Genomic DNA, 17,109 nt, shown 5'->3' with positions numbered 1-17,109 from the left:
TCCTAGACCGATCGATAGATATCTTCTTTAGCGTGTGCATTCCATTCAGAATATTAATAGGTTTCTTTGAAGATAGCAGTTATACTATTATGAACGCTAAGCAGGAGCAAGTTATAGTTCGAAGTGCTACAAATAATAACTTGTGCATTCTAGAACAAGGACAAGAAGAGTATAAAGCTGTGCTGGATGAATTCTTATGGAAAATGCTGCACCTATCCCTATCGGACAAAGAGGATCTGATACTTTACATGTCTTGAATTCAGGGTTTACAATTTCAGTACTTTGACAATCATCTCGGCAAGCATGGAAGATTACGACTTCTGTCAGTTAGAAACATCTCGCTTTATTGTTCTGGCGCTGCAAAAAGACAGCAAGGGGAATCTTGAAACGGATTCAAGTATGTTTGACAACTGTGTACTAACCAGTGTTGGAGTTTACCGAAATTCCCAGCTTCTTCCATACGATACTTTATAGCTCTACTGGGACAGAAACGAATATGGGCTGTTGTATGACATGAACGAAAGACCATACACATCATATTACGAGACTACCGATGGTTTCGGATGCACGCTTAGCCCAAGCAGTTTAAGGAATTATCACTAATAGCAGTTTTTTTTGTTCCGTTTCTGTTTTAGGGACCAAAATCAACTAGGGTCAAAACTGTAAAACACGAAGACAAAGAGAGAAGTTAAAAACGATTACACGTCAGTCCCAGCCGAGGGAAGAGAGCAAAAATCAGGGATGTGGAGAAAGGTCTATAAAATACGCCATAGAGAAACGGAGGTCCATAACTAAAAATTAAATGGTCTTCCCCATATTACTACGACGGATAAAATGTAAAACGCAGTCGACAGCCCGTGCGTCGTTCGCTAAAACGGTCGATAACTCAGCTAGCAAACTCAAACGGGAATGTAAGCGGTTAAAAAAAGGGCATTCCGTCAGAAAATGGTCGACAGTTAAAAGTGAGTCCTAATGTGCACAAAGCAGTGAGGGAGCACCACTTAACAAATGGCGATGGCTAAAAAGACAGCACCCAATAAGCATCCTAGTTAAAATGATCTCCTTGCAGCGAGCGGGCTGAGAAGAGGTCATCCAAGCCGCTGGGTTAGGTTTAATAACCCGGAGCTCATTCCCATGAAGGGAGGACCTGTGGTGAAGCCAAAGAGACCACACCTGCTGACAGATGGCAACATAGAGATCATCGGAGGGAATGTAAGAGCTACCAGGCTGAGGTGAGAGGACTGCAGCCATGGCAACACGAGACGGTGGAAATTGGAAATGCGGACATACTTCATAAATCCGAATCACTGCAAAATTTCCCTGTCGGCACTGCAGCATATACATTAGTAGTACACGACTGTTTTGTAAACTACTCGCCAATGACAGGAGTCATACACCCTGCAGCATAAATGTAAAGGCATTACACAACATACAACGTATTGTACAATGATGGCTCAAAGAGCGAAGGTGGTCGAAAATACACAAGGGTCTTACGACGAGTGTGGAAAATTTGTGTATACAGCTATTATATTCCTTGCGTTCTCTGACGCCGGACGAGTAATAACGTGATATATAGCTGAGTGTAGTGTGTTAAAACTCGGCAAATGCCGGCGTGGTTGACACGATTTTTCGCGCAGAATGTTGAGATGATGAAGGGGTGGCGCATGAGGATATGGTGCCTTCGCTCTCAACATTTGATAATAGAGATAGCATGGTTTACGTCGAAGCTATTGAGAAGATTTCCTTGTTCCAAGAAATCTAAAAATCTGTGTCTGATCAGAATCTGGAAGCGGATGTCCTGAAGAAGAGGTATGGACAATACACGTTTATGAATGCTTCAGAAAATGTACGGCTATGATCACTGAAGAAGCAGGGGCCTGAGCTCGTAGATGCAATCTGGGTGTGGCTTATAACCAGAGACCTCCACCAGAAGGTGCTGACAGGCAGTACGACCTTGGTTAGGTTACGCCTGGAACATTATCACTGTACATCGTATGCACTTGTAGTAGCATCCGAAGGCACGTTGGATTACAAGTACCATGTCTGTTCATGTAGTACCAGTCGGCAATACTCCTAGCATGCTGGATTTCACATATGTATGCTCTCATGAACAGCATGAACTAGTGGTACGTGCAGACAAGCGCTACACGTGCAGTTAAAAGCACAAATGTTAGCGCTGCGCTAGATTCACACGAGTGGAGACGTCTTTCTGATGATTTCTCTCTCTCTCTCGTTCTCTCTTTCTCTCTGTCTGTCTGCCTCTATCTCTCTCTCTCTCTCTCTCTCTCTCTCTCTCGCTCTGTCTGTCTGTCTCTCTAATTGTACATGTTTACCCACACCCAGATGCGTGTGACACTTGCACTGTAAATAATCAGCACTGAACGGCCCCTTTTCATTTCGGTCTGATTAGCCATGGAATGTTCTGCATAAGTTGATGACGAAGACATTAGTACTTGGAGGGCGATGGGGAACCATCACCACCTCTTCTCGATGATGCTGAACTACAACAGGATGATATATTGATACGTCAGCCAGACCATCTAAGCGATGATGTAGAATTTATACAATCACCTCAAAAATATGACGTACTGTCTCTACTGTCTCTGCATTGAGCACCTACAATAGGATTCTTAGACTGGAAGAAGATTGCCAATAAGGTGGAGCTTTTTCCTAAGTATCTGTCTACGTCTACTTGTGTGTGTGTGTGTCTGTGTGTGTGTGTGTGTGTAATCTTACATGATGCTTATAGGTTGCTGTGATGCATGTGTTTCAGAATTACTCAATGACCTTCTATTGCCATGTTTGAGCGATGTGTCTGGATTCGTGCTTACAACATCGCAATCACCAATACCTGCATCACCTCGGTCTAGCATTAGTGGAGTGTTACCATCGACATTAGCGTCACTTTGCGTGGGGCTGTCAGGTTACCATCTCCACTCCATTGATAGCACGTTGGCACTGTCAAAGTAGTCACCATCATCCTCTCCCTGGTCTAGCAGTAGCAGCCCCACAGCCCAACTTGTTTACCAACATCAGGTAAAACACTGAGCCACTTTACACTACCCTGTGGTTACTGGTACCTTCAAGAATAGGATATTACTATCCCACATTGATAATGTCAATGCTGGATTTCTTCATCTGGCTACTCATCTTCAAGCATGCCAAACAGTTTTGGGAAGAGAACTCCCTGATATCGTCAGTTCCCAGCAGGTCAATAACAGTTCTCTACTGTATGTTGTTGCACCACCCTAAAGATGGCAGTAATGACTCTACAGAGAAAAACATTTTGAAACTTTTGGTAAAGGATGGTGTGATATTGCAGGACATGGCAGTTGCTGTGTGGTATGGAATTTTATTGATAGTGTCTTACTGAAGCCTTTTTATGATATGAAGAGGCTCTGGTAAGGTGCTCAGCTGCATACTCCCCGTTGATATATCCTCGCTCATTTTTATCCAGTTAATTGCTGTCCAGTTTCATCCCTGTTCCAGATTGTATAGGCGCTGAAATGGTATGTATTAATGTCCAGAATACCAAGAAGGGGGATAAATGTTGCAATACATGGTCACTTCTGGCTTGTGATAGACATTACCTGATACACGATTATTTTACAAACACGTAGGGAATATCTAACGTCTGCAGGTATTATGACTTTGAAGGCATCTCATTCCCCATCACGGATCCAGACTTGCCATAATTCAGGAGACAGATCCCTTATTACTTGCTTCACATATATGGTTTGCATGAAGATGAGAATAGAAACAAGTCAGGAGATGTGAGGTTACTTTTCCAAAGCAACCAGTCAGCACCCTCACCTGTGGATTTATTGCCATTCTCCATAATCAAGGTTCGCCCCAATAGCTGAGTGGTCAGCGTGACGGATTGCCGTCCTATGGCCCAGGTTCGATTCCCGGCTGGGTCGAGAATTTTCTCCGCTCAGGAACTGGGTGTTGTGCTGTCTCCATCATCATTTCATCCCCATCTGGAGTGCAGGTCGCCCAATGTGGCGTCGAATGTAATAAGACCTGCACCAAGGCGGCTGGACCTGCCCTGCAAGGGGCTTCACGGACAATGACCCCAATCGCTCATTTCCATTTTTCCAACATCTGAATTAAAAGCATAGGCCGGCCGCTGTGGCTGAGCGGTTCTAGGCACTTCAGTCAGGAAGCGCACTGCTGCTACAGTCGCAGGTTCGAATCCTGCCTTGGGCATGGCTGTGTGTGATGTCCTTAGGTTAGTTAGGTTTAAGTAGTTTTAAGTCTAGGAGACTGATGACCTGAGATGTTAAGTTCCATAGTGCTTAGAGCCATTTGAACTATTTTAAAAGTATATTGCCAGCCCGTGTGGGCGAGCGGTCCTAGGCGCTTCTGTCTGGAACCGCGCGACCGCTACGGTCGCAGGTTCGCATCCTGCCTCAGGCATGGATGTGTGTGATGTCCTTAGGTTAGTTAGGTTTAAGTAGTGCCAATTTCTAGGGGACCTCCGATGTTAGGTCCCATAGTACTCAGAGCCATTTGAACAATTTGAACCAAAAGCATATTCTGCCCACTATCTGCTAGAGTGAAAATATGGGGCAAGGCACTTTTTCTGAGGATGTTTCAACTCTTTTGCTTTCTGATTTAAAAAGACATCTGGTTGCTTGACCGAGGGACCAGTATGTGTGGAAATGCCCACTGAGCTCGAAAAGTATTTAAAGTTTTAGAACGCCACCCCCAGCAACGATGTCCGTTTGTTGTACACGCTGACTTTGAGTGCTTCCTCGTTCCTGTGGCCATTGGAAGGTGATCCCAATGCCTCTTACACAACTTTCACAGAACGACGCATACTGTACTTGGGAACGTATCAGTACGTGTACTCATATGCTTCCAGTCACAGCAAATTTGGCTTATATGTCATGGATAATCCTGTGAGTTGGCTGCCTTCTGAGCTCGAAAAACTTGTATACGTTGTTGATGGCCTTTACAGAAAAAATCAAACCCAATGACCAACTATCAGGACAATGACGCATATACGATCAGGCACCAAATATCCCGTTTACGACTTACCTTTGGATAGAAAAGAGGAAACTCCACACAGTGAGCACTGTCAGCTAATTGTGAAGTTCTGTGATGCAGCTCACAATGCATGCAACTTGAAGTACAAGCTGACATGGCACATACCCATCTTGTTCTATATTTTGACCAAATATGATGCTCACTTTCTTGTTGAGCACTTGGATGCTTTCGAGTGGGAGAACCATAAGGCCAGCATCAGAAGCGACAATGCAGAAAAATACATTTCATTCTCCAAGCAAATAACATCAATAATATCGCTCTACTTGAGGGATTCCTTACGATTTACTCAGGCACCTCTTCAGAAGCTTGCTGAGTCCATGTGTTGAGAGGATATGTGTATCACTTGAGTTGCATTCTCCAAAGAAGCAAAGTTTCAGCTTGTAGAGAAAAAAGGTGTCTTTCTATACAAGTACCTAGATTTTATGGAGATACTCCACAAAACCCCATTATCTGATATAACTGCATTCACCTGCGAACTCACAGGCATTACCATAACAGATGCAGAGTATTGGCAGCAGTTCAGCACCTCTGATTTAGAGGAAATACTGAATTGTAGAAGGAGACAGATGTGCACTTGCTCGTGGACGTTTTTGAGAAATTGCAGAGTGTGTACCTTCCAGCAAACCACACTGGAGTTTTCGTATGACACAACGTTAAAAACGATGCCTATCAACGTTTACAGGTGTTGATATATTGCTCTTTTCCATTTATAAAGTAATGAATAATACAGTTTTCGACTAAACCATGGAGAATGTTAGAAACTGTCACGATATTCATTTAGTTTACAGTTGGGATTGGCGTTATGGTGCAAGAGACTACATCATCAGGCCAAATTTTAAGTGTGGAACAGTCTTCAATGAAGGACATGTCACTGTGGAGATGGGTAAGATTTCAGTGGAGCTAATGGAGCCTGTCTACATCGGCATGTGTGCTCTGCACCTCTCAAAACTCCAAATGCACCGATACTACTAAAAATTTGCGAAACCAAACTTCGTTGATGTGAAGTTATTTTATATGGATACAGATAGTTTCATTTACTGTGTGAAAGGCTACGAAGAATATGAAGTAATTGGTGCAGTCCAAAGGAATTCGATACATGTTGATATGTGACTGATATTCCTTACAGCATAAAACTTCAGAACTGGAAGGTTATCGACTTGATGAAAGATGAGGCTAATGGCTTGCAGATTGTGGAGTTTGTAGGGCTCAGATCGAGGATGTATGCATACTGTGTAGATTCAGGTGTCACTTAGAGATGGGCTAAAGGTGTGCATTGTGCAGCCTCATGGGCACTCTTCCATTGTGAGTGCCCATGAGGTTGCACAATATAAGGAGTGACTGTTTGCTGTTGATGAATCTCCTCATATGGTCTTTTTGTCAGTGGGCCATTAGTGACTGCATTGCAACTGAAAGCTGACCTGTCATGTCGTAATGAGAAATGCTTCATCTGTGTGGATGGAATCAGGATCCTCCTGTTCACTCACTATTTACTTGAATGATTGTGTGTGTGTATGTGTGTGTGTGTGTGTGTTTGTGTGTGTGTGTGTGTGTGTGCATATGTAAAAACTAGATGAAGTTTTCATCGTAATTGCGTGTATGGTTGTGTGTGTGTGTGTGTGTGTGTGTGTGTGTGTGTGTGTGTGTGTGTGTGTGTGTGTGCGTGCATATGCATGTGTGTGTATGTGTATGCATGTGAGCTGCGTATTATTATATGTACCATTACACATCTGCACACTGAGTGCTCTTGTAAAAACAAATATTGTGTATATAAATGTTATTTATGTGTATGTGTGTGGTTCTTCATCTGCTGCTGCTAGCACTTATACACTATAAATATTGTAAAGACTTATACACTATAAATATTGTAAAGACATTCTCCTCCTCCCTTAATATAATTTATCTCTTCTGCTGTAAATAGTTTATAGTTGATTAGTTGCTGTTATGTAAATAAAATCAGTCTGTATTTACACAATCTCTTTTTGAAAAACTGAGTTGTTACTGGTATAGTGTAACCTGCTTCTGTAAATATAGTGTAGCTGGTCATCTGCAGTTATGTAAATAAAATCATGCTGCATTCATACAATCTCCTTTTTTAGAAATTAAAAGGTAATGTTTCTAATAGTAAAAGATGAGTTGATTTGCTATGTTTGTGTTACTAATAATTGATCGTTTCATTATTAAAATTATTGTTGGATGGAAGCAAACAGCAAGAATTTTATACAACATTTTTCTTATTACATCAATAATTCAACTTTACAGAAATATCGAAATAATTGCCTTTTTATACATGCTTTGAATCCAGTCTGATTCATATTCAGACATATAGGTGCAGCTACATACATGCCATTCCTTCAGTAAAGCGAGCCTCCACTGATTTTATAGTTATAGTCTCAACACTTACACACACTGGTATGGGGGCAATGCACGCACTGACACATCACACTGCTCAATCAGTGTTTACACTGTTATCACTCAAATATTTCACAAATTCTTAGTATGCCCCTCTCACATTTGGACACCAATGACACAATCTATCAGAGGCAATTGATAATAAGCAATACAGGTCGTTCAGTTTAATAACCCTAAGATGTTTCAGATATATATTCATGTCCCATTCTAGTATTGGCTCATAATACATATCCACTAAAAACGCTTTAGAGCCAAACATGCGAATGTCAATAGGAGTGTGAGATGATTCATACTCATCTACTCGTATCTATATATTCCATCATACTGCATAGATAGTTCCGCTGATATCACGAATATTGCACTTTAGTACCTGCTTGTTGTGCATTTTCTACCTCTTTTACTAGTTCAAAGTTCTTTTCAGATGCCAAACCTACATTTACAGGTTAAGAACCACTGACAACCACATTGTATATGTTAATGAATAACAATACCCTCATGGGACATTGCTGCTGTGGTTGTGCTATGGCATAGTCAGATGACACCAGGCCTGAAAGTTCGAGAAGACATTGTGTTGGCTGTGATTGTGAAAATATCTGAGTGTCCTTTTCCCTCTTTCAGCACTGGATCAGGCGCTTTTTACAGCATAGTCTAAGAACGCCAGACACCCTGTTGCCCGCAGCTGCTGTTGTGGATCTGTAACAATTACAGCAAAAAAAAGCTATGTATAATGAAGCATACATATGTAATGATAATAATAATAATAGGATTGGCAAGGTGACCAGTGCAGTGGTGTTAGTGTCCAGGATAGGTGGACTAGGAAGTAACTGTTCCCTTCCTTCGTTCCTCAGTTGCCCTAACTCTGCCAGTAACTGAGCTATTTCATTTATCGACTGCCGAATAGCTTCCTGAGCCGAAACTTGCTTATTCATATTGCCTACATTCTACCAGACCAAGAATATTGTATACACATGATGAATATGAAAAGGAAGAAGAAAGAATAGGAAAACCATTATACAGGCTCAAACAAACATTTCTGAATTTGTCACTTGGTATTGGTGAGTAGGGCGTCCCTGCTGCTTAAGGTCCAGTTTTGGCTGCTGTGTGGCTGCTCATCTTGATATTCAGCAGTCGTTCTCATACGAGTTGTAACTGGCTGGGCATAGAGGACAGTTGTGAAGTAATTCTAACATCATATTGCGATGGCTTAGTGCGAGTTGGAATCTGCTGAGGAAGGATATCATGTGCAGCTGAAGAAGAACTGACAGTGGCCATAACGGCTTCTGTGTTGTCTGCAGTCGGTGGTCGGTGGCTCAGAGAATACCAGTCTACAGCTGTTCGCTGCCACATCATCAGGGTCCTACCAGAGGCGTAGGCGTCCACAGCATAGAGGCGACGCGGAGCAAAGGATCTCGACGTCCCCAGCTGCCAGCTGTTGCACAATCGCGAGCTGTTAGTGCAGTCCACTGAATAGTCTGGAGCAGGGCGGCGTCAGGTCCACCTTGCAGTCACCCGGCTGCAACACTCCCTGCAGCCTCGCGCGGTGCTGGTGGGGGCGCCTGGCCAGCGCAGCGGCGTTGCCAACCCGCTGCCCACGCCGCCCGCTGCCGGCCACCACGCGACCTTGGAGATGCCCTAATTTTAGTTGTGGCGCTGCACTGCCGGTTCCAACGGCTGTTTATATCTTTTCGCTTTACAGTTCAGAGAAACTGGAAAGTAAATCATTGCATCATCTATACTGGACAGCATTACGTGACTGACACATAACTTTTCATCAGCCATACGTCGTATGCATAAACCAATTTCTTGCTGGAAATAGAGAGAAGAATTTTCTTCTGACTTAGTGCAGGGGTTGGACCAGTGCAGTGATGATCTACACAGAAGCAGGCAGTTTTCAACATGAGGCTAATTTGAGCATGAGTGGAATCTGATCTCCACACTGTACACCTGCAGTTTAAATATTATGTCACTCTTCCCGCCAGCCAGAGTAGCCGAGCGGTTCTAGACACTCCAGTCTGCAAACGCACGACTGCTACGGTCGCAGGTTCGAATCCTGCCTCGGGCACGGATGTGTGTGATGTCCTTAGGTTACTTAGGTTTAAGTAGTTCTAAGTCTAGGGGACTGATGACCTCAGATGTTAAGTCCCATAGTGCTCAGAGCCATTTGAACCATTTTGAACAATCTTCCAATTCTCTGAGTATATATCCCAAAGTATATATCACTGTAGATGGAGTTTCGTCATTGTAATTTTAAGGAAAATTGATGATAATAAAAAAGGGGAAAGCCATTTGTGGGCCTGTCTGTCACTTTCTCGTTACCCTCATCGTCATTAACAAACAAGTACACGGAAAGTCAAGATTTACTCACAAGGGATGTAATTCGTGAGGGGAAGATGTTCAGTGCGATTCAACATTTTTGGGTTTCCTTGACAATGATGTCATCTGACTACTTTAGTCATTGTTCCAAAGATTCCTTAGCATAGGAACCGTACCGCCTTTTACCTAAAACTATTTAGAACTTAAATCTCTCCTAGAATACATGTATTAACATGTATTAACAATAGCACAGCCTTATTTTGCTCCTGTTCCGAGATGTTGGCACCTTATGAATTTTTCGTAGACATTACAACCTTTGTGTGCTTCCCTTCTCTCCGACTATGACAATGACCGTTTTCCAAGCACCTATGTCAAACAACCGTAGTTCACAATCTACCGTCATTGAATGTGATATACCTTCCGCCTTTTTTTCACCCGTGTCTCGCCAATTATACAATTGAAATGTAACACAAACCGACTTTTCTTCACAGTAACGAATGATAGTAGATAACACAGCCAAAGTTTAATAGGGTGTTCGAGGACATTTAGCTATATTGCCGTATATTGCCCTAATCTACATTACAATGCTACTTCCGCATATGCTTCACTACTTGGCAAGCCAGCTGGCGGTGTGTCAAGGACAGCTCTTCCAGTTCCCCCTTCCCTGCTCTGTTCCCTGGCGCGTGGGGACAATGATTCTGCGAAAACCTGTGTTAGCTCTAATTTCTCCAATTTTCTCGTTGCGGTCATTTCGCGAAATGTGTGTGGGAGATGTCTTCAATTTAGTAGTTATTTGAGCCCTCATGTCTTTCACGAGTTATGGATAATGTTGACCTTCAGAAAGACTTGTGTTTAGCGATGACTATTCTTCTATTGACATTCTGTTTTGAGGAGTCGATGGTTTAAATTCAACCGACCGTCTGATGTACCGTAACATGTGTGCGTCCTTTCTGCTGGGTCTGCTGAACAGCATGAGAGGCAAAATTCCAGCCTCAGCCTTCTGACTGATTTGAAGTGACCGACCATAACATTCCCTTATGTGATAATTTCTTCACTTGACAGTAGTGCCTATACCCGCTTTGCTCAATTAATTACTGGATATATTCCAATCTCTTGATTTCTATCTTCCAGAAGTATCTCTTCAGTTCTATGCTCCAGAAGTAAGTACTCGGAAATGTCTTCCTCAGATTAAGAAATATATCTGATACTAAAATTCCCCTTTTGGCTAGTAACACTCTCCTTGCTTGTGGTAATCTACCTTTTACATCCTTCTTCCTTCGTCCGTTATGTGTCATTTTGACTCCTAGATGGCAAAACTCATTAACCCTGCGGTCTCCTGTTTTTAACGTTACATTTATCGCTAATCTAATTTACACTGCTCCTCATTAGTTTCTTCTTTCGGTGGTTTACTTTCAATCCATGTTCTGTGCTCATTATACCGTTGAGTCCATCCAACAGTTCCCGTAATTCTTGCTCACTTCCACTGAGTATCGGCGATCTCATCACCGAATCTTGTCATTGACATCCTTTCACTCTTAATTTTAATCCCACTCCTGAAACTGTCTTTTATTTTCATTATTTCTTCTTCGATGTACAAAGTCTTACATCATTACAAACTCGATCACTTTGTTTTTGGTTTGGTTCGAGTCTTACTTTGCTCTCTTAGTTCTGGTATATATTGTATATTACTCGTCTTTCTCTATAACGTATACCTGTTTTTACGAGAATTTAAAGAATCTTTCAGCATTTTACGTCGCCGAACGCTTTTTTTTCGTCGGCAAATCCTATGACGGACATCGTCAGAACTGCCTCTCTAGTTCCTTTATTTGCCAAACTGATCATCATCTAACAGGTTTCAATTAATTTACTGTCCCATTCTTTTGTACTTTATTCGTGTCACCAATTTTGATGCACGGTCTGGTTCAAAATGGCTCTGAGTACTATGGGACTTAACTTCTGAGGTCATCAGTCCCCTAGAACTTAGAACTACTTAAACCTAACTAACCTAAGGACATCACACACATCCACGCCTGAGGCAGGATTTGAACCTGCGACCGTAGCGGTCACGCGGTTCCAGACTGTAGCGCCGAGAACCGCTCGGCCACTCCGGCTGGCCGATGCACGGTCTGTTAAACATATCGTGCGATAGTTCTCATACCTATCTGCCTTGCTATATTCGGGATTGCATGATATTTTTCTCAAAATACGATGGTGTGCCTACAGTTCAATAAATTAAACATTCCTGCTTGAAGAGTCATTTGGTTGCCACTTCCTCCAATGATTTTACAAATTTTGAATGAACAATATCTCTCAGTTCTGCCCACTCTGTTGGGAAGTCGTCCCTAACTCTATCAGATTCTAATACTGCTACCGTTAATTCTTCCTTACCTTCCCAACAGCACTCGTGTTCTGTCTGCATTTCTGCTTAGTGGGCCGAACATACGGGGAAGGAAGTAAAGCAAAGTGGCAGCCAGATACCAGGATGGTTTCTATGTGAGCCTGTAGAATTGGCATCATTTTGGTCATTGTATGAGTTGAGCTACGTGAGATTTATGTTCTGCATTAGGTAATTTACACTGTTGCATTTTAAAATTGCAACACGAAGAAGGCGAGATGCGTAAACGAGAAAATGGCGTCAAGTGTACTAGACGCACAGATATGCTTAGGAGTAAGCCCGTCTACAGTCCGCGTACAAGGAATGATTACGCAGTCGATTTTCCATTCAGAAAACGCATCTGAATGTTGGTTGTTTGGGAGAGGTTCGTGTTACGCCTCGCGTGAGAAGATGAAAAGCCTACACCCACGTGACGGAATTCGACAGCACGAGCAACGTGACGTATCGACAGTGCACGTCGCTGCTCGGCACGGCCGGGATCCCCCGACTGTTACGCGAGTATACAGTCGACAGGTTCAGGAGGGCCACACTCGACGCCGACCGGTGTGACCGAGCGGTTCTAGGCGCTTCAGTCTGGAACCGCGCTACCGCTATGGTCGCAGGTTCGAATCCTGCCTCGGGCATGGATGTGTGTGATGTCCAGAGGTTAGTTAGGTTTAAGTAGTTCTAAGTTCTAGGGGACTGATGACCTCAGATGTTAAGTCCCATAGCGCTCAGAGCCATTTGAAACATTTTTGAACGCTTGGATGTGTCGTTGGTTTCACCAGCCCCATCTCGTTGTTCCTGAACCTTAACCACTTCTCTTCCTACAAACGCACGACCCTCTGCCTCGACCGTGAGGTAACGGCCTGTACAGGAGCAGCAAATTCAAAAATCGTAACTTCCAAGCAGGCATCGTTAGCTGCTACATCTGCCGCTTCATTACCTTGAAGGCCCTCGAGTCCTGGTATCCAGTAAATTGACACGAACTTGCATTCCCTCTGTACATGGAAAAGGTAGTAGCATATCAGCTAAAGATACTGTGAAAGGCGGTCTGAAGGGAAGTTAAAGAGTCGGTGGAGGCGAGGAATTCTGTAGCAGGAAGACGCAGTATCTTATGCAAAGTCCTCAACACCGCCTGTAATTCGACGTCATACACTGTGCACCTAATGGGTTCTCGAATCTTGAGATTACATTCTGGAAATAACACAGCGCAGCAGATGGAGTTACCATGCTTAGATTACCTTGCTTAGACCCGCACAGTCACAGTGCTCTGATAAAATTCTGTAAAATATCGATTCAAAAACGTAACCCGGAGTGAAATTCTTTTTCCGTACTGATGAATCCGTGTCGCGTTATTAACCAGGGCGTCGAACTACAACATTTCTTAAATAATACAGTACCGTTGGCAGCTGCTAATTCTAATGATGATACAAATACAGTCTTATATACAACTTGCTTATACACTACTACCCATTAAAATTGCTACACCACGAAGATGACGTGCAACAGACGAGAAATTTAACCGACAGGAAGATGGTGCTGTGGTATGCAAATTATTAGCTTTTCAGAGCATTCACACAAGGTTGGCGCCGGTGGCGACACCTACAACGTGCTGACATGAAGAAAGTTTCCAATCGATTTCTCATACACAAACAGCAGTTGACCGGCGTTGCCTGGTGAAACACTGTTGTGATGTCTCGTGTAAAGAGGAGAAATACGTACCATCACGATTCCGACTTTGATAAAGGTCAGATTGTAGCCTATCGCGATTGCGGTTTATCGTATCGCGACATTGCTACCCGCGTTGGTCGAGATCCAATGACTGTTAGCAGAATATGGAATCGGTGGGTTCAGGAGGGTAATACGCAACGCCGTGCTGTATCCCAACGGCCTCGTACCACTAGCAGTCGGGATGACAGGCATCTTATCCACATGGCTGTAACGGATCGTGCAGCCACGTCTCGATCCCTGAGTCAACAGATGGGGACGTGTGCAAGAAAACAACCATCTGTACGAACAGTTCGACGACGTTCGCAGCAGCATGGACTATCAGCTCGGAGACCATGGCTTCGGTCACTCTTGACGCTGCATCAGAGACAGGAGCCCCTGCGATGGTGTACTGAACGACGAACCTGGGTGCACGAATGGCAAAACGTCATTTTTTCGGATGAATTCAGGTTCTGTTTACAGCATCATGATGGTCGCACCCGTGTTTGGCGACATCGCGGTGAACGCACATTGGAAGCGAGTATTCGTCATCGCCATACTGGCATATCACCCGGCGTGATGGTATGGGGTGCCATTGGTTACACGTCTCGATCACGTTCGCATTGACAGCACTTTGAAGAGTGGACGTTACATTTCAGATGTGTTACGACCCGTGGCTCTACCCTTCATTCGATCCCTGCAGAACCGAACATTTCAGCAGGATAATGCACGAACGCATGTTGCAGGTCCTGTACGGGCCTTTCTGCATACAGAAAATGTTCGACTGCTGCCCTGGTCAGTACATTCTCCAGATCTCTCACCAATTGAAAACGTCTGGTCAATGGTGGCCGAACAACTGGCTCGTCACAATACGCCAGTCACTACTCTTGATGAACTGTGGTATCGTGTTGAAGCTGCATGGGCAGCTGTACCTGTATACGCCATCCAAGCTCTGTTTGACTCAATGCCCAGGCGTATCAAGGCCGTTATTTCTCAGAGTCTATGCACCCAAATTGCGTGAAAATGTAATCACATATCAGTTCTAGTGTAATATACTTGTCCAATGAATACCAGCTTATCATCTGCATTTCTTCTTGGTGTAGCAATTTTAATGGCCTGTAGTGTATGTGGTTGGAAGCTGGTATGTATGGTGAGACGTCAACCACAGTATTTACGTACTATCGCTGTTTGTTTTTGACAGAGGACTGAAGTATGACCTTCCGTTTTGGCGGACCGTGGCGAGCTTGGTGGGGATCCTGCTGTCGGCGGTTCGCGCGACGTCGCAGCCTCTGGAGGTCTGCGCTTTTTCGAGCAGCTGCAACTGCTCCAGCGACGGCACGCGAGTGGAATGTCAGGCGGTTTCCTGGCCCACTGTCCAGCCGGCCGACGGCAGCAGCGTGCTGTCGCTGTCCGTGACGGGGCTGCAGCAGCGCAGTCTCCTGCCGGCAGACTTCGGAAACCTGTCTGCTCTGGAGTTCCTCTCCGTCACTGACGGGCTCCTTTTCGAGGTCAGTACGCAGTGATCGCGTCTTGTATGTGCTCAGCTGGCCTTTCCGATCTCTTCGTAACGCACAGGTGTATCTGCATTTTTTTCGCACGCAGTGTCTCGAGAGGAAACGGGTATGAGGAAAGAAACAGTAAATACAGGGTGGCGCACGAAATGTCTTACCATTTTGTTTCTGAATATAAACTTTATTGTCAATACAATCTGAAAGGAACATATACTACAATGAAGAGTCGTCCATGGAGATTTGTTCTAACTCAGCACATGCTCAATATGTCCACCATTTCGTTTCCTAACTTCCTTCAAGCGAACACTGAAGTTAGTGACTGCCCTACGGCACATGTCTTCCGTAATTTCACTGCAAACTTGAAGACTAAGGCTTCTGAGCTCCATTAAATCACGTGGACGCTTCGGGAAAATTTTTTTCCTTTAGGTACCCCCAAAGAAAAATGTCACATGGATTGAAGTCTGGACTATTGGGGGGCCAATTTTGCCCGTCATTGAAGCAACCTGGAAACCTGAGTGAAATGATCCGCATGCCGAAATGCTCGTGTAAAAACTCCAACACAGTGTTCACAGTATGTGGCCTTCCTCCATCTTGCATGAACCACTGTGTGTTGAGGGGCAAGGCAGTAGCAAGAAGCTGTGGAATGAAGCTATTGCGAAGCATGCTCAAATAACGCTCGTTGTTCACAGTTTCTTCAAAGAAAATGGGTCCAATAAGTCCGTGACTGGAAATTGCTGCCCACACTGTAATCCTCGGAGCATAATGTTGTCGTTCATGAAGCACTTGTGGGTTTTCAGCGGCCCAAAAGCGTACATTTTGTTTGTTAACCACAGCGTCTAAATGAAAATGCGCCTCGTCTGACAACCAAACGTTGTTGAGAGTTTCTTCCCTATCATCCGCCCACTGAGCAAAGTCTCTGCTGCTTGTGTTCTTCAGTGAGCTTCTGTGCACAGGTCATCTTGTATGGGTACATAAGGAGGTCACTTTTAAGAATGCATTCAACGGAGCGTCTGGATATTCCCAGTTGCACTGCTGCCTTTCTACACGATTTCCCGGGATTTCTCTGTACAGCAACTCGTACCGCTTCAATATTCTCCGGCGAACAAACAGGCTTAGGCTGAGGTCGCTTCGCTTCCAGTACTGTTCCTTCCTGTACATATTTATCGTACAAACTGTGGATGGTCTTCTTGCAAGGGACCCATCGTGTGTTAAACTGTTGTCGGAAACGCCTCTGAGTCACAACAAGGCTTTTCGTTTCATGAAAAAGTAACGCAATTGCCGATCGTTGCTGTGTCGTCAGTCTTCCATTGTCAGCCATTGCTGCTTACTAGTCTCCTAGCGGCAGTATCGTGAATTACACCTCATTTCGTAACTCATTTGTTTTTCCAAGCGCTGTTGGTGCTGCTGTAGAGATCCCAGCGGGATATCTAATGTGCGTCGTACATTGTGAAAGAAACAATTGGTAACACATTTCGTGCGTCACCCTGTAATATTTCTAGGCGATAATCTTCTCGATACCAGCATTTTAACACTTTAGCGAAGGCATGCTTTTTAAACGCTGTGCCACAAACCTTTACCGAAACTTAAGAAACGCTTCGGGATTTTTTCTGCTGCCTCATCTACGACACTACTTGTTAACTGTACTCACATACGCACTACCTTACTAGTTTTCTGGAACGCTGTTGTCAAAATATGTCTGCCTGAACACTGTTAACCTACACTGTCCCAAGTCGGATAACT

General features: G+C 44.0%; 1 protein-coding gene across 1 annotated transcript in view; it reads left to right on the top strand.

Moving 5' to 3' along the window:
• LOC126413259 (leucine-rich repeat transmembrane neuronal protein 2-like) overlaps nucleotides 1-17,109 on the top strand; it is a 70,115-nt gene that overhangs the window by 36,215 nt on the left and 16,791 nt on the right. The window contains exon 2 of the mRNA XM_050083161.1: nucleotides 15,060-15,366. Within this exon, the coding sequence (XP_049939118.1) occupies nucleotides 15,060-15,366 (307 nt within the window). The remainder of the gene's footprint in view (nucleotides 1-15,059; nucleotides 15,367-17,109) is intronic.

Source organism: Schistocerca serialis, chromosome 7 (assembly GCF_023864345.2).
Source record: "Schistocerca serialis cubense isolate TAMUIC-IGC-003099 chromosome 7, iqSchSeri2.2, whole genome shotgun sequence".
In the NCBI taxonomy this organism is placed as follows: Eukaryota; Metazoa; Arthropoda; class Insecta; order Orthoptera; family Acrididae; genus Schistocerca; species Schistocerca serialis.
The sequence above is the reverse complement of the archived record's forward strand: the minus strand, read 5'-3'. Positions and strand labels throughout refer to the sequence as shown.